The 20,647-nt window shown below is 35.9% G+C and overlaps 1 protein-coding gene, 1 long non-coding RNA gene and 1 pseudogene across 2 annotated transcripts; 2 read left to right on the forward strand and 1 right to left on the reverse strand.

The window, feature by feature from the left end:
* Positions 1-920: 920 nt before the first annotated feature.
* On the reverse strand, positions 921-1,432 carry LOC114266386 (heparanase-like protein 2 pseudogene; annotated as a pseudogene).
* A 549-nt stretch (positions 1,433-1,981) lies between these two features.
* Positions 1,982-3,032, forward strand: LOC114266385 (uncharacterized). Its single transcript, XR_014327906.1, has 4 exons — positions 1,982-2,033; positions 2,153-2,271; positions 2,555-2,642; positions 2,738-3,032. It is a non-coding gene; the product is annotated as an uncharacterized LOC114266385 (long non-coding RNA).
* A 1,174-nt stretch (positions 3,033-4,206) lies between these two features.
* On the forward strand, positions 4,207-10,181 carry LOC114310255 (glutamine synthetase nodule isozyme). Its single transcript, XM_028256209.2, has 12 exons — positions 4,207-4,555; positions 6,661-6,700; positions 6,813-6,916; positions 7,068-7,116; positions 7,419-7,525; positions 7,648-7,735; positions 8,156-8,284; positions 8,398-8,472; positions 8,589-8,642; positions 8,841-8,878; positions 8,960-9,119; positions 9,780-10,181. The coding sequence occupies exons 1-12, from the start codon at positions 4,482-4,484 to the stop codon at positions 9,930-9,932; spliced, it is 1,071 nt and encodes a 356-aa protein (XP_028112010.2). The 5' UTR covers positions 4,207-4,481; the 3' UTR covers positions 9,933-10,181.
* The last annotated feature ends 10,466 nt before the right edge of the window (positions 10,182-20,647 follow it).

Here is a 20,647-nt window from a genome sequence, read left to right on the forward strand (position 1 = left end):
CAACTTATTTATGGCCTTAATTGGTTCCATATTAGTGTATCAGTTGTGTACTTTCAGAAATTTAGAGGACAAATTATCTCTTTATTTGAATTTATGTTTGAATCAGATTTTGTTTCTTTTGTTATATAGATTACCATGTCATATTGTTCATTATGGTTTCATGTCTATAAATCGTGAACAATTTTTTTTTTTTCTTCCATCTTTCTGTATCATTAATTTACATGATTTTGTTAGTTCTGCTAAGCCCAGTTAGAAGAAAACATGTATCATCATCAATTCATATAGTTTTGCATTTTTTATTAGTTGGGTAATGAATTCAGTTTCTGCTTGAAATTTCAGATTTTGCCTTCAAAGGCTTGCGAAGAAAACAAAAAATTTCCAGGTGAGATTCTAATTGCGAACATATTCAGTTTGCTTTGAAATCCTTGACTTGGGTTCATTTCTGTTTATCATCATTTCCACAAAAATGCATAGTCAGTCTATACATGCGTAATAAAATTTTCAATACATTTCATTATGTATTCACCTTAAACTGGGGATATGACTCATGAGAGCAGGGGCATTATTCATTCTTCATAGCAGATGACAGAAAATGAAACACTTCTCACCTAATTTAAGTGTTTTTAGGTGAGAATATGGCTATGTAGGTGAGAATATTTAGGTGAGAATATGGCTACATAGCCATATCAGAAAATGAAAATTTTCTGATTATTAGGTGAGAATATTTTCTGATTATTTACTACATAGCCCTGGGGCATTATTCAAAATATCCAGAAATGTGACATTTCATGGTGTTTTTAACTTCTATTTTTTGATTAATGTGACGAAATGAAACAAAATTATTACCATTTGTAAATATATACCCAAAAAATAAATAAATAAATCAAAGATCTCTAATAACGTGACATAAAGAAAAATTCCTAAGAACAAGCTGGTGCTTTGAAATCTTTAAGAGTTGCAAAAACAATAGAATCAGGTGCAACACTGATAGGGTTTGAAGCATGCACGAGCACTGGATACATAGCTGGTATATCCTTTGACTCTGTGAGCACCAAGGGGACACCATTTAACATCAACACATCACTTTGAATATTGCCATCTCTTGGAGTCAAGTGGTACTCTTCCCTGTGGATTTGTTGTTGGTTATCATCATAGTTGTCAGGATAGAAGTTCAAGTCATCCGCAACCGAAACTTCATAGGTAGTAGAATTTGACATGTTGATTAGAAGCAGTGAAATGCCCGACTGAGATAAAATAGAGTAAATGAATTTAATTAATGAAGTGATAGCTAAATGATATATTATTGAGAAGAAAGAGAAATTAAGCTAAAAAAGGTTAAGAATATTGCGCTTACTTCTTTCTTTGAACAATGAGAATATACGCATAGATAAGGGGAACTGTCATAAGTGGTCTGAAGTACAATCTTTCCCATTAAGCGATGCCACAGAAGAGCACTGTAGAAGAGCCAACCAAACATTAATATAGAATAAATGTGTCAAAATGATAATTTCAGCTTTATTAAATAGTAAAGGGTTTTAGAAAATCTCAATATTGACTAACCCGTAATAATCCGAATTAGGGATAAATGTTGTAGTGTTGAGAAGGCCATAATTTCCTCCAATCAATGCCTGTCTGCAGAAAACCAATTTTAGGAAAATATTCTGATATGGCTATGTAGGAAAATTATCCAGTTTTATGTCATATTTCTGGGTATTTTTCCAAAAATGAAAAGCAGATGACAGAAAATGAAAACGCAACTAAACCAGTTCATGTATATATAATCATAAATATTAAAATGATGGCCATTTTTAGAATTTTTCATTGTCTTCGTTTTTCAAAAAAACTACAAACAGAAACACAACTAAACGGCTAGGAAAATTATTTGTTCTATGTCACATATCGGGGTCATATACTATCCCAGAAAAATATATAGCAAAGAATAAGTTATTCAAAGATCTCATGTCGATTTTATCTCACACTGCAGGGAATAAGTTATTCAAAGCTTGCGAATTTACCACCTATAGTCGGCCTCTGTGAGTATTCAACACCCTTACTCTATTTTTCTTGCTAATTAAGTTCAACAAACTATTAAATTCATAAGATTTGATAGTCTTTAATGTATTAATTTTACTTGAATTGGGTTTTTATGCAGACTCAAGCTTCGTGGGATGCAGATTTTTATGTGAAGACAGTCATATTTTGCTGCTGCTGTTGCTTCATGGGATGCAGATTTTTATGTCAAAGTTGATGATGATGTTCATGTAAATATAGGTAAGAAATTTGTTTTTAGTACTTGATATAAAAATAAAATGCATACATGAAGGTCTAAAATCCAATACATAGATGCAAGACACTCAATGTGTTACAACTTTTAAATTCCCAATCGAGGTAGAAACTTCAGATGCCCATGTTCATATGAACCTCTAAATTCAAATCTACGACTGATATGATTGATTCAACAAGTTTTACTTGAAAATGAAATTATATATGTTTGTAACTCTACAAATTATTTATTTATTTTGTTGCATTGGGTAAGATGTTGTAAATTTTGCAGCAACACTAGGAGAAACTTTGGCAAGATACAAGAAAAAGCCACGGGTGCATATCGGATGTATGAAATCTGGTCCTGTCCTTGCTCAGAAGTAAGTGGAATTTTGTCCTAAAATTCTTGCTGTTAACTGGATGTTGAGAAAGTGTTAAGCTTTTATATGTCTTATTTGTGCACTCTGTGGAACAGGGGAGTGAGGTACCATGAACTTGAATCTTGGAAATTCGGGGAGGTAGGAAACAGGTATTTTAGACATGCTACAGGACAACTATATGCCATTTCAAAAGATTTGGCTACTTACATCTCGATAAACCAGTTAAGTTACACTCTCACATGGTGTTAAAAATGAGAGATCAAAAAAAGAAACGTGTGTATATCACTGAAGCCATTTTTGCACAGAGAGAGAAAGTGTGGGTTTTTGATGATGATACAAATTATGGGTTTTTTATCTCTACAAATGTGAGAGAAAGTGTGGGTTTTTGATCTCGGCCCCATGCACCGTTGGGCTCTCAATCTGCTCGGCCGTTACCTCGGCCCAACTCCTGATCATAAATCACCCTCTCATATATGTATGAGGAATTTGGGGATCCTAGAGGTGAGAAAGATGAAGAAAAATGAAAACCATGTCTCTGGAAATGTGTTTGTCAATTGTGATGCATGAGTCCTAGAGAGTCTCTCCTTATCCTTTTTTTTTAAAAAAAGTTAATTACACTTTTGATGAGGCACATCTGTCTAACTAGCTATATATTATATAAGTAAAAGTGAGTTTTTGTGAAGAGTTCTGTGAATTTAATCCTAACATTATTTTTTTAATCCTAACATTATTTACACCGTGCCTTCAGGCACAGGCATACGCTAGTATATATATATATATATATAATCATACTTATTTAAAAAGTGTGATTAAAAAGTAATAGTGTATATATAATCACACTTAATTGAAAAGTGACATAAAAAATAAATATGATCACACTTAATCAAATTAAGTATGATTAAAATATTAATCTAATTTTTTTTATCATACTTCAAATAAAAGTGAGATATTTTTTTTGTCAAAGTGTGATCTTTAACTATTTTTGTAATAGTGTATATAACGAAAACTGACAAAATACATTGATGGTAGATAGAAGTGTTAGGGGAATGAGCAGACTTAAATTGATGTGGGTTAATGTAATAAATAAATATATGAATTTTTTTAATTTGATTAACCAAATAACCGTTGACAGAATTGAGTGGAGAAAAATGATTCATATTGCCGATTTTATTTGTTGGGACTCAAAACTTAATTTGATTTAGTTAAGTATTCAATTAACACTTTTATAAAACGATAGAGTTAAAATTATTAAAAATAAATAATTAAAATTAAAATTATTCTTTTCTAATCTATATTATAATATAAAATATCATTTAAAAAACATTTTAACGCGTGGGGTGCTTTGAAAATCAATTTTATTTTATTTTATTTTTGTTAAAATCTAAAAAAAGACAAAATAGATTAATCAATAAAAAAATCAAATTAAATCTATAATTATTAATTTTTTCCTCCACAAACATCATACTTAATTAATAAAAAACAAATATTTTAATTTATTTTAATATTCTAACTTATTAAAATAATTAAAAATTAAAATAATCTATTAAAATAATTTAAGTAGGAAGATTTCGCCAATCAAACCAACACCGATTAAAAAGGCAGATTGATACAGATTGAACTATGTTCATAAAAAAAACAAAAAATAAAAAGAAAAAAAACGGCATTTTACATCGCCATACTTTCAACACAGAGGTCGCTCTATAAAGTGCAACCATCCCCTCTGCTTACGCTCTGTAATACTAATCAACAATCACAAACACAAAGATAATATAAACGCAGAAGAGATAAGAGAGAGGGAGAGAGAGAGAGAACCAGAGCAATTTGTGATAGTGTGAAAACATGGCTCAGCTTTCAGATCTCATCAACATGAACCTCTCCGACTCTACGGAGAAGATCATTGCCGAGTACATATGGTGAGTCTGTGTTCCCCGTCTGTTCTGTTCTGTTTTTTTTTTTTTTTTTTTGTCTGGGTTGTCGTTATTGTTGTTGGGTTTGCTTTGTTTTTCCACACATGTTCTGTTTCTTCAGTATTGGTGGGTTTGCCCTGTTTTCTTTGCTTTTTTTTGGGCTTTGCTTTTCGATCCAATGTTGCTGTCACAAATGTGTCGTTCTCATGGCATGCGGTTTCTATTCCTCGCGATCCACCAATTTTTTTTGCCATACATCAGATTTATTTTATTTTATTTATTTATTTATTTATTTATTATTACTATTATTATTTTTTTAAGTTTCCACTGCCATTGATCTTTGTTTTTAGTCTTGGTTATTTTTGTTTTGTTTGTTTAGCGATCTGGGTTCATACCGTTCTGGTAGCAAATGGGTATGCTCTGTTTTTGATTTGTTTCCCCTTAGATCAGTCTTGTTGCAAGATCTCACCTTTTTGTTATCAATCATTGTTTTTTCATTTTCATCTTCATTGTTGTTCTGTTGTTAGACCATCTCCAACCCAGCAACTTTTCTTTCATCAAATTTAAATTTGATGAAAAAAGTAACTTTTTGTTGCTCCGATGTTTCATCACACCAATATCAAATCCAGGATATGTTAGAGCATCTCCAATGGTGTGCACAATTTTTTTTAATACCAAATTTAAGTAATAACTCTATTTGATATCAAGTGTTTCAAGGGAAGATTTTGAGATTTCAGACCGGCCAGATGTCCGACTGGTTGACTGGCCGGTGTATTTTTTTCAAAAATTTTTTGCCTAGAGGCGGTCATTCTCTAGTAGGACATCCCGGGATGAAAATTCAAAAGCTCTGAACAGTGATTTGATGAAAGTTCCCAGCGTCCTCAATTTGGTGAAGGAATTTTTATATCTTCGATTTGATACTCATTTGTTGAAACTATAAAATAGATGTTTTTCCATCAAATTTAAATTTGACGACAGAATTAATGAACCATTGGAGATGGTCTTACAGTTTTTATCAAATCGAGGATGGCTGTGGTTTTCACCAATTTCCTGTTCAAAGTCGTTGGAGTTGCAGGTAGTACAACACCATCGGATGTCCTGGTTGTCCTTCCGGATGACTACTTCGGTGAAAAATTGCCCACAACATATTTCAGATTTGATTGAAAATTATACTGGCCGGTCGACTGTATGCCCGGTCGTCCTCCGGTCGATCAATGATTTGATGACAGTCCAAAATTTTCCGATGGAGCGCGCGATTTTTATTCAATTTTTTAATGAAAAAAATGAGTATACGCTGGAGATGCCCTTAGTCCATCTAATTTTCATATGATAACTCCAATTTTTGTACTTTTGGGTTATATTTTCATTGAGTAACCTTTTCATTAGCAATAATTCTCTGTTCTTCTGTGTACAGTGCCCTGTTTGGACATAATCAATTTACTTGTACTTTTCTTTTAATCAAATGATTCATGAGATTTTTATATATCTAAGGTTGTTTTAATCAGTTGATTCATTAGATTTATATATCTAATGTCGTCATGTGGAGATTTCACTAATATTGTTTTAAGGAGAAATCTACAACGTCCCCCCCTTTTTTTAAAAATTTGCTCATGTTCAAAAAATGTTAATATTACCTCCATGGAAGTTATTAATGTTTGTGGTGTGTTATGATATTTGCCATAAAATTACAAATAGTGAATTTATGGTTTGTACCCTAAAGTTATGAATGCTGAAGTTATGGCATGTTATATTTACCTCGTTATTGTTGCCACATTTTGTGGTGTTGAGGTGAGAAAAGTTATGAAGTACACACCATATACACCCTTTTGGGGTGTACATTGTAGCATCTCTTTTATTTTAATCATCTCTTTAATTGTATTGCTGTGTTATAGTCATCAGAATGTTTGCACAATTGGATACAAATTTCAGTTATTTCATTTGGTAATCGAGTGTTCATCTTGTTTGTAGATGAAACTTTGTCATAGTCTTCTCTCAATATAGTATGCTTCATGACATTTTTTTCTTTATTTGTGGTTGCCTTTTTTTTTTTTTTTGATTGTTAAAATCTATAATTATACAACTTTGATTGTTAATTTTGAATCGTTGAATAGGATTGGTGGTACTGGCTTGGACCTCAGAAGCAAAGCAAGGGTAATTGCTTTTTACTTATTTAAAATTTGTTTGTCAAGTTGTTCTTGTAGTTATTGTTCATCTTCTTGATTGGTTTTAGTGATTTGTAATATATATGTTGTTGTTTATTCAGACTCTTTCTGGACCCGTTAATGATCCCAAAAAGCTTCCCAAGTGGAATTATGATGGATCTAGCACAGGTCAAGCACCTGGAGAAGACAGTGAAGTGATCATATAGTATGTTATCTTGTTTTCCCAATTTTCATATCTTCACTTTAATTTGCGCTTGCTTTTATGGTCTTATTTAGTCTCTTTCTAAATTTAAGTTTTACCCGATAAATGTTACGAGTGCTTACCTTTGTAATTTGGTGATTATGTATCAAAACAGCCCTCAAGCAATTTTTAAAGATCCATTCAGGAAGGGAAACAATATATTGGTGAGTTAGTGCATTCATGCAGTTCATTGGAATGGAGTAGTCATTCCATCAGAATAATCATCTCATGTTTGGTTCGGTAAAAAGGAAAGGAATTTAACATTGGAAATAAAAGCACCATTCACCAATTTAGGAGAATTGGAAGGCCAAGGAATAGTCATTCCATTCCTTCCTTAAATCGTTCCAATGAACAAAACATTTCCTCAATTCATTTGGGTTTTGGGGCACTTTCATTGTGAGATCTTAAACGATGTGTTAAAAAAGTTTTGTTGTGCTATTTTTCTCATTAATCATTATTGTCTTAGGTCATGTGTGATGCTTACACTCCTGCTGGTGAACCAATTCCAACCAACAAGAGGTACAATGCTGAGAAGATTTTCAGCCACACTGATGTTGTTGCTGAAGAACCTTGGTAAAGGATTTCAAGCTTTTCACAATATTTTGTCAAAACTTAATTGTCACTGTTGTTTGAGTATCTTTGTCCATTTAACTTTTGGAGACTGTAATTTATTTTGAATTTTAATTTTAAAATAGGTATGGTATTGAGCAAGAGTACACCTTGTTGCAAAAAGATGTTAAGTGGCCTATCGGGTGGCCAAAGGGAGGTTATCCTGGACCTCAGGTAATGAAATTGATACTTTTTCCGAATATCAACTATTTCATTTGTCTATTCTGTCTAATATTTAGTGATCATGTCCTCCCAATTTTAGAATTTTCTTGAACCTGGTAAATTAATTTTGTCTGCTGGTTTAGCCCTTGTGAACTTTTGGATACTGACATGCTTTGCAACCCTTTCTGTGTGTCAAAAAGGATAAAATTACATTATATTATGTTAGCTTTTAATCTTTTTGAGCCACTTGTGCAATGCTATTAAAAAACATATATAAAGAAGTCCTTATTATGCACCTTTTTAATTTGCTGTTTATTGTGCAGAATTCAATTGCATATAATAGCAATTCTTGTAGATGCTCTGGTGAATATTTTTGTGGCTATTTCTTTTTGCCTAAGACTTATAGTTGAACCTTTTGTTATCGCAACATAGGGACCATACTACTGTGGCGCTGGTGCCGACAAAGCTTTTGGACGTGATATTGTTGATTCACACTACAAGGCTTGCCTTTATGCCGGGATTAACATAAGTGGAATCAATGGTGAGGTGATGCCGGGCCAGGTAAAATTAATAATTTTCAATTGTCTCCTTATGTTTTTGTTCTCCTAATCTGAATTCCTAGTATTCATCAGTGCAATAGATAGTTAAAACAAATATTTCTTTGTACTATACAGTGGGAGTTTCAAGTTGGACCTGCTGTTGGCATCTCAGCCGGGGATGAATTGTGGGTGGCTCGTTACATTCTAGAGGTAAAGTACCTAATTGAAATACGTACTACTTCTAACCACTAATACTTTTTTAATGGTGTATGAATATGAATAATACATGTGTTGTCTAAACTGCTTTTATTTTCTGTTATTAACAGAGGATCACTGAGATCGCTGGGGTTGTGGTATCTTTTGACCCCAAACCTATCGAGGTTAGATTTTTCATGTTTACTTTGCTCTTCATCATTCCCAAGCATCTTAATTTTCTCATTGTTAAATTTACTGAAGGAGGTCGGAACATCTGGTTTCGACACTTCTTGAGCACAATGAAATTGCATTTACCTTAATGTCCCTATAGCTATCGCTATTATTGCCATCTTAAGTCGAAATCATGGTTTTTTGCACGCCAGGGTGATTGGAATGGAGCCGGTGCTCATACAAATTACAGGTAATGGATGAAATTTCATTTAAGGGACTAATGGCACTTTACATATTTGGAATATTTGATGAATTTTAATCCTAATTTCAGCACCAAGTCTATGAGGAAAGATGGAGGTTATCAGGTCATCAAAAAGGCTATTGAGAAGCTTGGACTGAAGCACAAAGAACATATTGCTGCATATGGTGAAGGCAACGAGCGTCGTCTCACTGGACGACATGAGACAGCTGACATCAACACCTTCTTATGGGTAAATAATTATTTTTCCTCTTCAAATATTCCAAATTTGTTATTGTTTTATATATTATTTAGCTTGCATCATTTAGATCAATTATGAAAGAATGCTTAGCGTTCACAACAAACATTCCTTGATTCATTCAATTGCAGTCATTTTGAATTTCTTTTGGTCCCGCATTGTAATTTATGCAATAATAAATATGCCTTTAGTCTGAATTGTAAAATTTTCTTTTTTCTATGAAAATTCAAGAGCACATTTTTTGCTTTTACATCCAATCTCTATGATTGATTGATATACCCTTTCAAGCCCGACGGACCACTTGAGGATATGATTCTCGTGATTTTTGTTATCATGGTCTAGTTTTTATGACTAGTACTCCCTCCGTCCCAAATTGTTTCATTATTCCAGATATTACACAAAACAAAAGTGATTTATATTTTGTAATTTATTATTTTTCAATGGTTTTAAAGACTTATCTACAAGAATTGAGATCTTTTAATTTGTGGAATTTTCTTTTTTAACAAGTCATTATTTATTGACCCACCAAAAATGGACAAATAATTTGAGACAGAGGGAATAACTATTGCAATGGACCTAGCTCATGTTCGTAATACAAAGCAAACCTGAGAGACTTTACTTGTGCTCATGCTTTATTAATTTTTTTCCCACCAGGGGGTTGCAAACCGTGGTGCATCTGTTCGTGTTGGCCGAGACACTGAAAAGGCAGGGAAAGGGTATTTTGAGGACAGGAGGCCTGCTTCGAACATGGATCCATACGTGGTTACCTCCATGATTGCAGCTACCACCATCCTGTGGAAACCATGAACGTTCACTTAGTTACACTCTTTGAGATTGTGCCCTGCTCTTTCATAGTAGGCCAATTCAGAGATATGAAAAAGAGCTGTATTTCGGAGCCACTTTGAGTAGTTGTCGTCTTCTTATTTTTTCATGTACCAGGTGGTTATTATTTCAAGTAGTAAGGTGACCTCCTCCCATGCCTATGCCTTTGCCTTTGTCTTGTCATGAATAACAGTAACATTTTACATTAAAAACAATATGGTGGGGTTAATTTTATTATCATCTTTCTTTTTCTCTTGTTCTATATACAACAAAATTGTGGACATCATCAACATCAACCAACATCATCAAACATTCGAACATCATTTCCCTCAAATCAAATACATGATGGCAAAGGTGTTGAGTCCGCCTTATTTCACCATCTCCTCACAGCGTGGCCACAAGGTAGCGGCCTCTTCCACAATCGCGCCTCTGCCGCTGCGGCCACCGAGGCCTCGCCAAACTGCTCTCTCCCACCCTCTCTCTCTCTCTCTGCATCGCTCCTCTGCCGCCACTCTTCTGCCTTTCTTCGTTGCTCCAATTGCACCCTCATCCGCTTCTCCAATCGTGAGATCCAGATCCACCACCACCGTCAGATCTCAGTTTCACCTCCGTCGAAGTCATTGCCGATGTAGATCGGCTCATATCCAATGTTGATATAATGAAATCGAAGCACTAGAATCATACACAACTCTTTGCAACTCTTTCGAATCAGTGAATCTATCTAGTTGCAGAGAGAGAAAGAGAGAGAAATCACACCCTCCAAACGGTATTGACGTAAAAATAAATGTAATCAAACCACACCCTCAAAAATCTGGCAATACATTAGGATTAAATGGTATATAAAAGAATTTAAAGGATTAAATGGTTTAACTTATTTTTCTTATTTTTTATTATTTTATTTTTTTAATTATATAATTTTTTATTTTTTATAAGAAATTAAAAAATATATTTATTTAAATTATTTCAAATATTTTTTAAAATTTTAAGTCTAAAAATTATAGCATTGTGTACATGTATAACATCATTGTACCTTCGTTTGTTTTTGGAGAGTGACAGTCCAACAAAGGGAGGTTGTGTTGGTGTCAACATTGAATGAGGGGTAGTTTGGTACTTTCACCCCGCCATGTATGTAAGTCATGGGGAGGTTCTATTTGCACACACCACATCCACTTTTCACACACACTTAATGAAGAAATATGTTGGAGGGTTGTGTGTGGAAGATGTGTATAGAGAGAGGTGTGTGTGTGAATAGATGCTCCCGTAAGTCATGCCTCTGAAGTAGTGTTTGTCATTTGGTGGCTAAATTAGCCAATTTTGGACTGTAGTGGCTATTTTAGCCCCAAATTGTGTTGCCAAACGGAGGCTAAATAATTTTTGAGATTGAAATGTGCAGTGTAAAGTAAACAGGTTAATGTGTGTATTATATGGGACATAATAAATATTTTGCAAACAGTAATATGCATGGTGATTCGAAAATTCATGGCTCGAATGTATCAAAATGACGTCGTAGTATCAAAACAACATCGTTGTATCAAAACGACATTGTTTTGATACATTTGTGCTATTCGAGCTACACAAATTCGAGCTACCAAGTATTTTTTTTTGGCAAAAGCCACAGGACCAGTCCCAAGAGAACATAGATATTTTTCATTTTTCATTTGTTTCCTTACATTTGAACCATTCGGACCAACAAGAATTTTTCTTTTGCAAAAACAACAGGACCAGTCCCAAGGGAACATAGATAATTTTCATTTTTCATTTGTTTCTTTATGTTTTTTCACAAACCAAATGTAAGCATGTTTTTCTAAGAAGGATGCTTCTTAGAAAATAAGGAGTTAAAATTATACACAATAATAACACAAAATGTGTTCGATAACTCTACTCCATCACCCCACTCTTGAGCCTGTCAAAAACTATATACAAGATGAATCCATCTCTCTCTCTCTCCCTCTCTCTCTAGTCTTCATCTCCTGAATTGTTAAATCAATTATAAGCACATCGCAGAAAAAAAGAAAAAGAAAAAAAGAAGGTATTATATTAAGTAGTTGTTTAGGATGTGTTATATAAGTGTATTTTTTGACTTTTTGGTTAAAAATGTGGAGGGAAAAAAAAATGTATGTTTGGGATAACTTTTTGACTTTTTACGAAAAAGATGTATAATAAAATATTATAGTAAAATCACAATGACCATTTTATCCTTTTGACTTTTGGACTTTTTGGATAGTTAATTCGAAGGGCAAAATTATGGCTTCTCCCATAAACTACCCTTGAATAGTATAGACTTTTTAGTTTTTTTAATAACTTTTTGATTTTTTTAATTTATCCCAAACTTAAGAGTATATGGGTTACAAAAATTATTATGGATAAGCATTTATGCTAAAATTGAATAGATACAATGTGTTTCAATTAAAACATATAAGATAACATAAGTTAATTTTAAAAATTATATACAAACGATTTTATACCGAACATATTGTTGGCTACATATTTTGTACAAGCCAATTACAATTCGACGCGCAGCAGAATAAGGGTAATACAGGAAGACTATTCAAGTCTTTGATCCTGATCGTACACGTGGCAGTTAGTATTGTTTATTACGAGATCTGAGTAGTAGTGGATCAACAAAGAGATGCAAGGTGATGTGGCTTCAACGATTACTCACATTTAAATTCAAATTTAAGAGGGATGCCTAACTGCAAGTGATAGCATAGTGGAGCTAATTATAAGGCAACATGATCAGCAATCATGGAGGAGCAGTTCGACGGTTAGAAATGCAGTTCGATGGTCATCCTTGAGAAGTATAAATAGCAAAGAAGGCCCACAAAAAGACTCCCAGACTCAGATCCCAAAAACCAGTCTTATTCACTTATTTTCCTTTTCAGTTTTACATTTCCAGTCTTACATTTCCTGTTCTTTACATTCCTATACTTTAAATTCTTACACTGCACTTCGTTCATATGAGTAGTTTCAAGTAGTAGATTGTTGTTGTAAACCTCTACGAGGCTGAGTTTGGGTCATTGTAAGTTTTTCATTTTAATGAAATGCTTTAATTGTTCTTCATTTAATTGTTATCTTGTTTAATTCTCCTAAATCAAGCCACCAGTAAAAGTCCTATTCATTGAGGTTGAAAGAACTAAAACATAATTGTCTGATAATTGGTTGGCACTTAATTTTCTGTAAGGACTGATTGATCTTTGCTGGCCCGCTCGCAATTACAAAAATAACCTTCGAAAGTCAAAAAGCCAACATATATTTTTGGCATGCCCAGTGGGACTAATTGAAATGGCTAGACGTAGGAGACAATGAGAAATTGAACACTTGGAAGAAGGGGTGGAAGGAGAGGTAGAGATACCTAATCTAGAGGATAATGTAATAATACATCTTGTAGGAACTTCCATTTTATCAGAACCTATGGTCGAACAAACCAGCACTTCAAAACAAGTACCACATGTTCATAATATTGGACGAGACCAAAGAATTGGACCATCCACTGTTCCATCTACTCAGCCAATAAATCCATGGGGTGGCTTAGTAGATGCCATGTGACAGCAGTTAATGAACACGATGGAAAGGTGGGCAACATCCTTTTTGGATCAAATGAATAACCACCAACCAACAAACGCAAGACACATGAAGGAAGTTTTAACTATCCCTCAACAAAGATTGGCTAAAGATAAACAGCCTATGTAAGTTAATGGACATTCTAATGGTCAAACTAGTAATCAGAACTATGAAAGACCATTACCTCAATCTTGGTACGAACCTATTACGAGGCCTATGGCAAGTCAAAATGCCTCAATACTTAACAGTGAAGCCATGCAAATTGGTGGATCTGGTCCAGTATAAGAAAATGGTATAAGAATGATTCCAAATCTCAAGTTCGAAGCCATACATGGCACGAGGGGGTTCACTAATCCCTTATTCGAATTTATACCTGGGGGGTTGGAAGGTTTTCCTACAAATGGAAGGGACACAACACCTGTTCCAGCACCTTTCGCAGGTCCTTTCGCAGGACAGGCTCAAAGGGGTTACCCACACCCCCAACAGTAACCTATACCACAGGGACAACCAGTCCCAAATATACTACCTTATGGACCAAGAGGACCGCAGGCACAAGGTTGTCCACCAAATCCTGTGTTTGTCCCTCCAATAGTGGTTCAGTAGGCACAAAATATGGTCCCTAGGGACCAAATTGCTGACATTGTTAGAGAGATGCGTGGACCGATGGCTCGGGGGGTCCAGACTCCTGTATACAGGAAACCATACCCAGAATGGGTAGATAGGGTACATGAATACCCAAGAGGTTTCAGGATACTAGATTTTGCCCTTTTTTATGGGAATGGAAACCAATCAACAGTGGAGCATATTGCTAGGTTTGCTGCTCAATGCGATGAATTTACTAATAATGACGATATGAAGTTAAGGTTATTCCCAAATTCCTTGGCTGGGGGAGCATTTGTATGGTATATTAACCTTACACTTGGCTTTATCCAAACGAGGCAACAAATGGAAGAGGCATTTCATGCCCAATTCTTCCAATCGGAGCCAGAGATTTCTATGGTAGACTTGGCAAGATTGAGTCAAAGGCCTAATGAGAAGGCTACCCAGTTTATTGCCAGATTTAAAAGGGCTCGAAACAAATGTAGGGTCATCCTACCAGAGGCAGAATTCGTGAGATTGGCTCAAAATGGTTTAGAGTTTAGGCTTCGAAAGAAGTTTGACTCAACTGAGTTCAGAGACTTAGTGGAACTGACTTATAAGGTGTCTAGGTACGAAGCATTACTAGAGGAGGAACAAGATCGAAATAATGCATCGTACAAGACATATTATAGAGATCCTAATTATGAGATTGATGCAGCAGAGATTGTGGGGAAAGAACTTGTGATCTGTGAAGCATTAATTCATAAGGATACAACAGTTGACTAGCAGTTTAAAAAGAAAGACCTTCACAGGAAATACTCTTTCGATTTAACTAAGGCATATGACATTTTTTATCATTTGCTTGCAGCCAACTTCCTTAAGTTACCAAAAGGAGTTAAAATTCCATCTCCAGATGAACTTAAAGGAAAAGTATATTGTAAGTGGCATAATTCTTGGTCTCACTCAACTAAGAACTGTATTGTTTTTCGAGACAGGATCCAAGAACAAATTCGGAAAGGAAGTTTGAAATTCTCAGCCAAAGTAAAAACGGCCATGGCGATCGACAGTAATCCATTTCCAAAAATTGAAGAGGTGGCAGCCAATGTCATAATGCCAGACTTTCGAAGCTTGTCCTTGAAAGAATTGAGAGAAGTCAATGTGCAGATGCATGTTGCCAACCAGACAACTATCAAGAAGGACACTGGAAATCTACCAGCTATTGGATAAGGTTTCTCACACCAGAGGGAAGACTCTGATGAAGAAGCACTAGATAACGATTCTTTAGAGGTAGCTGTAATACAAAGGATGTGTCCCAGGTGCATACTGAGCTACAAATGGTTGAAAGGGCTTCCAATTGATGGGAAACAATATTACAAGGATGTGTAGAGGCGTCCTAAACCAACCAATGCTTTCAATAAAAGGCCATATCCATCTGGTGTTAAGCAGCAGCCATTGATGGTTGAACCAGCAGCTGATAGAATGCATTCCAAAGGCAAGAGGCCTTTATATGAGTACAGGCCACCTAATTATCACAGAATGGAGAGCAGTCATTCTAAGAGGAGACTGGAGAGAGGTTCAGTTTATGGGATTAAAGCCAGAGATTGGCCCCCTAGACCAACGTCATGCAGGACAAAAAGTGGACACCTTCATCAAAAGCCTGAGTTAGGCCCAAAACATGAAGTCAGGACCAAGCAGTGGCCTTCACAGTCACCTTTGAAGATGGATTCGAAGGAAGAAAGAAGCAGTTCAACGGCTGGGTCAGTAGGTTCATGGGTACCTGGAGTTCCAGACTGGTTTGTGATGCAGAACAAACCTAGGGAAGTGTCTACCCAGAGAAGTGTTGTTGGAAACTAAGGTAGGATAGTCAAACCTCCTTTGGTGGCTCCAAACAATTGGGTATCGCTTAAACACCCAAAAACAAAGGAACCAGATATGGTCCTCGTGATTTCTAGATTACAAAAGAGGAAGATTCAGCGTAGGTACACTCAGTACCAAAAGGACTTGAAAGAAAGTGGAGAGAGTTCTTCATTGGTCCAGACAGAAGGAAAGAAGAATCCAAAGTCAGACCATACTCCAAAACCAACTCTACAAGGCAAAACGGTTTGCAACAGAGAACAGTTGGCCAAAGTTCACTCTGAACTAAAAGCCACAGAGAGGTCTAGTTTAGTAGGATTGGAGAAGGCATTGATGGAGAGTGATAGCGAGACAGAGAAAGAAGTTGGCTTAGGCCAAAAGAAAGAAATGGTTGAGGAAGAAATGTTCGAAGCCTTCATGGTTGAACAAACATTTTTGGTTGAAAAGCTGGTCATCAAAGACCATTCGAAGGAGTTTGTTAGTAACGAAGTGCCAGAATGCAGTATGGAGGATGCTTCTGGAGTAACTGAACAAGGTGGCCAAGAGGAGAAACAGACACAGCCAGCCATCCAATTTGGCTCAGTGTCAGTGAATATGGTACACATACTACCGCATGAATTCCAAGCTGGAGATGAGAACCAAGAGGGACAAGAAATTGACCCAATTTCAGTCTCTAGTGAAGACTCACAAGTAAGTATGGTGCATGATGAATCCGGAATGGCTACCCCAATGGAAACTGAATATGAGAGTGAGGAAGAGGTGAGCATTAACCTCTCATATCCTTTTGAGTATCCCTCGAATTCTATGACACAGCATGTCAAGCCTTTGTATATCAAGGCATTTTTCGATGGAATACAATTGAACCGAGTCTTGGTGGATAATGGAGCAGCGGTGAACTTACTACCGAAATCTTCTTTGAAGAAACTAGGGAAAAGGAATCCCAGGTTAATCCCAACCAGCACTACCATTGCTGGTTTCGTTGGAGACAGACAGATGGCTCAGGAAATTCTGCCGATCAACCTGAGTGTGGGAACCAGGGACTGCATGACGGCATTCTTCGTTATTGACAACAATGCTAAGTACAATGCTTTACTTGGTAGAGATTGGATTCACACTAACAAGTGTGTGCCTTCCTCTTTGCATCAGAAAATAATGATGGCCTTGGGTAATAGAGAGACAGAGGAAATTGATACGAATCATCAACCCTTCATAGCCTGTGCAGACTTTGCAGAGGCCAAATTATATATTGAGGGAGTGACACCACTCAGTATACTGAGGAAACCTGATGGCTCAGCCGAAGTGATGGCTGATGAGGAAGTGACACACCTGAAGCACTTAGTCTAGGAGAGTGCTAATGAAGAGGTTGTCGTTAAGGATGACAATGATGCCTGGTTGTAGGCAAAGAGGTGAAGCACAAGAAGCCAAGTCTTTGGCTCTAATTAAGTTCTCAATATTAGATGTAAAATCAATAGTCCAGAAAGTGCAAGAGCAAGAGAAAAAAGCCATGATAATTGGCTGCAAGCAGGAGCAGCAACAGGCCAGAGTTTTGGCCCTTGATAAATACTGTGCATTGGACATTGAAACAAAAGTCCAGGAGATACAGGAAGAAGAAGCCTTGTGGATAGACTTTGTCTATGAGGAGAAGGGTAAAGATGTTGAATCAAAGAACCTGGGAGCAGAACACAGCAAGGAGATTTCTTTAAAGCTAGAAGGAATCAAATTCTTTAAAGCTAGAAGGAATCAAAGAAGGAGCTTCAGTAAGTTCTCAGATACAAGACCCCTTAGAAGAAATAAATTTAGGGGAAGGTTCTGTACAACAGCCCATTTATATAAGTTCTTGGTTGAATACTCTTGACAGGAACCAGTTATTAGTTATTCTGAGGAGATATAAAGATTGTTTTGTATGGTCTTATAATGAACTACCAGGATTGGATAGGTCATTAGTGGAACATAGGCTCCTTATAAAGCCTAATTTCAAGCCATAAAAGTAAAAACTAAGAAGAATGAGTCCAGAAGTGATTCAGAAAGTTAATGAGGAAATTCTTAGACTACTCAAGGCAGGCTTTGTTAGGACAGCCAAGTATGTTGAATGGCTATCTAATATTGTGTCTGTAGTTAAGAAGAATGATAAAATGAGGGTATGTATTGATTTCAGAAACTTAAATCTAGCAACTCCAAAAGAAGAGTATCCTATGCCTATAATAGATTTGTTGGTAGACAGTTCAGCAGGGCATCAAATTTTATCAATGATGGATGGGCACTCTAGTCATAACCAAATCTGCATTGCAAAGGAGGATGTTCACAAAGCAGCATTCAGATGTCCTGGGAATATTGGCACCTTCGAATGGGTTAAAATGCCATTTGGTCTGAAGAATGCTGGGGCTACATATCAGAGGGCTATGAACACTATCTTTCACGACCTCATTGGGGGGTATTTAGGCCTCGTTTGGGAACAGGCTAATTTAGTAACTTTTTAGTTATTTGGCTAAAATATGAGCTAAAAAAAACTAGTATGTTTGGGATGACTTTTTGACTTTTTACGAAAAGATGTGCAAAAAGTAGAGAGAAAAGAGAATCTTTGACTTTTTAGTATGGGTTGTTGGCTTTTTGGCTAATTTAGTAACTTTTTGACTAAAATGGAGGGTTCCCAAACGAAGCCTTAGAGTGTTATATTGATGATATTGTAGTTAAATCTCAATCCATAGAGGAGCATCTGTTTCACTTAGAAGCAGCTTTCGAAAGAATGAGAAAGTTCAAGTTGAAGCTCAATCCTCTTAAGTGTGCTTTTGGCGTATCATCTGGAAATTTCTTGGGCTATGTAGTACACAAGAAAGGAATACAAATTGACCAGAATAAAGCCAAAGCCATCATTGAAGCCAGACCTCCATCAAATAAAAAGGAATTACAAAAGTTCCTTGGACAGGTTAATTTTCTTCGAAGATTCATTTCTAACACTACAGGGAAAACTAAAGTATTTTCTTCCTTGTTAAGGTTAAGAGATGAAGAGGAATTTGTGTGGACAGCAGAGCATCAAATTGCTTTCGAATGAATCTAAGCCTACTTGGCCAACCCTCCAGTGCTAATGCCATCAAAGCGTGAGAAGCCCTTGAAGTTATACATAGCTGCAGCAAAGGATTCATTGGGAGCTTTCCTAGTCCAAGACAATGAAGAAGGCAAGGAGCAAGCTGTTTATTACCTTAGTAGGTTTTTAAATTCTTGTGAATGTAAATACTCAGGTGTAGAAAAGTTGTGCGTTGCATTGTATTTTGCTGCAATAAAATTAAGATGCTGTTTTTTACCTACAACTGTCTTGGTAATTGTAACCACAGATTTGGTTAAGTATATGTTAGCTAGACCTATGTTGAGGGGAAGAATTGGCAAATGGATACTAGCCTTATCAGAATTTCATTTAGAATATGTTCCCCAAAAGGCAGTAAAAAGACAAGTTTTAGCTAATTTTTTGACAGACCATCCATCTTAAACAGAAAGCCAAGAGATAATAGAACTTGGTATGGCTAGTGTTGAGCCATGGCAAATATGGTTCGATGGATCAAAAGCCAATGGCCTAACTGGAATTGGTATAGTGATTAAGTCACCATAAGGAGTAGAAACCACACATGGTTTCAGAGTGGATGAAATTACTTATTCTAATAATCAAGCTGAGTATGAAGCCTTAATAGTGGGACTGGAAATTCTTATTGGATTTCAAGTTCATGCAGTTAACATATTTGGAGATTCTCAATTGGTGGTTAACCAAGTAAAAGAAATTTTCAAATGTCAAAGTATAAACATGTTGCCATACTATGTTGTTACATTACATCTGCTTTCTCAATTTCAAATAGCAAATGTAACTCATGTCCCAAGATTCTTGAATAATAGAGCTAATGATGTGGCTCAGAAAGCTTTGAATTTCAAGAGAAGGGATAATGCTCAAAGGGACATAAGCCAAACAACGTATCAGAAATTAATATCACCCTTAAATAAAAGGAATGTGGTCCTGGAAGTCAACCAGAATGACTTACAAGAACAAGATTGGAGGCGTCCAATAATGCAGTACTTGGCTGGCCCATCTTCGAAGGCTAGTAGAAAAATTAAATTGCAATCTATGCAATACGTGATGTATGGTAATGCTCTCTACAAAAGAGGGGGAGATGGTTTATTGCTGGAATGTTTAGGCCCAAAAGAAGCATTAACAGCTATGGCTGAGGTTCATGAAGGCATCTGTGGTGCTCATCAGCCTGGGGTGAAAATGAGATGGTTGCTTCGAAGGCATTCCTACTATTGGTCAACTATCCTTAAAGACTGCATAGAATATGTAAAAAGTTGCCAGGCATGTCAAAAGCATGGCATAATAAGGCATGTGCCCATAACTGACCTGTATGCAGTAGTGAAGCCTTGGCTATTTAGAGGATGGGCTATGGATATGATGGGGAAAATACACCCACCTTCTTCGAAGTATCATTGTTTCATTTTAGTGGCCACTGATTACTTCACTAAATGGGTTGAAGCTAAGCCATACAAGGCTGTAGACCAGACTGAGGTCATTGGATTCATTAAAGATTTAATCCATAGATTTGGTATCCTACAGACTATAACTGTTGATAATGAGACTGTATTTGATGGGAAGATGGTAAAGTCTTTTGTGGCAGAGTTTAGAATTAGCCTTGTTAATTCCACTCCCTATTATGCACAAGCCAATGGTTAAG

Source organism: Camellia sinensis, chromosome 4, assembly GCF_055761805.1.
Source record: "Camellia sinensis isolate YWXY chromosome 4, ASM5576180v1, whole genome shotgun sequence".
NCBI lineage: Eukaryota > Viridiplantae > Streptophyta > Magnoliopsida > Ericales > Theaceae > Camellia > Camellia sinensis.

Bases quoted from the DNA above. Each gene is read 5' to 3' on its own strand.
- LOC114310255 (XM_028256209.2), top strand. From the start codon at position 4,482: ATGGCTCAGCTTTCAGATCTCATCAACATGAACCTCTCCGACTCTACG. The intron at 8,643-8,840 runs GTTAGATTTTTC...TTTGCACGCCAG, and splicing joins TTGACCCCAAACCTATCGAG to GGTGATTGGAATGGAGCCGG. The intron at 9,120-9,779 runs GTAAATAATTAT...TTTTCCCACCAG, and splicing joins ACATCAACACCTTCTTATGG to GGGGTTGCAAACCGTGGTGC.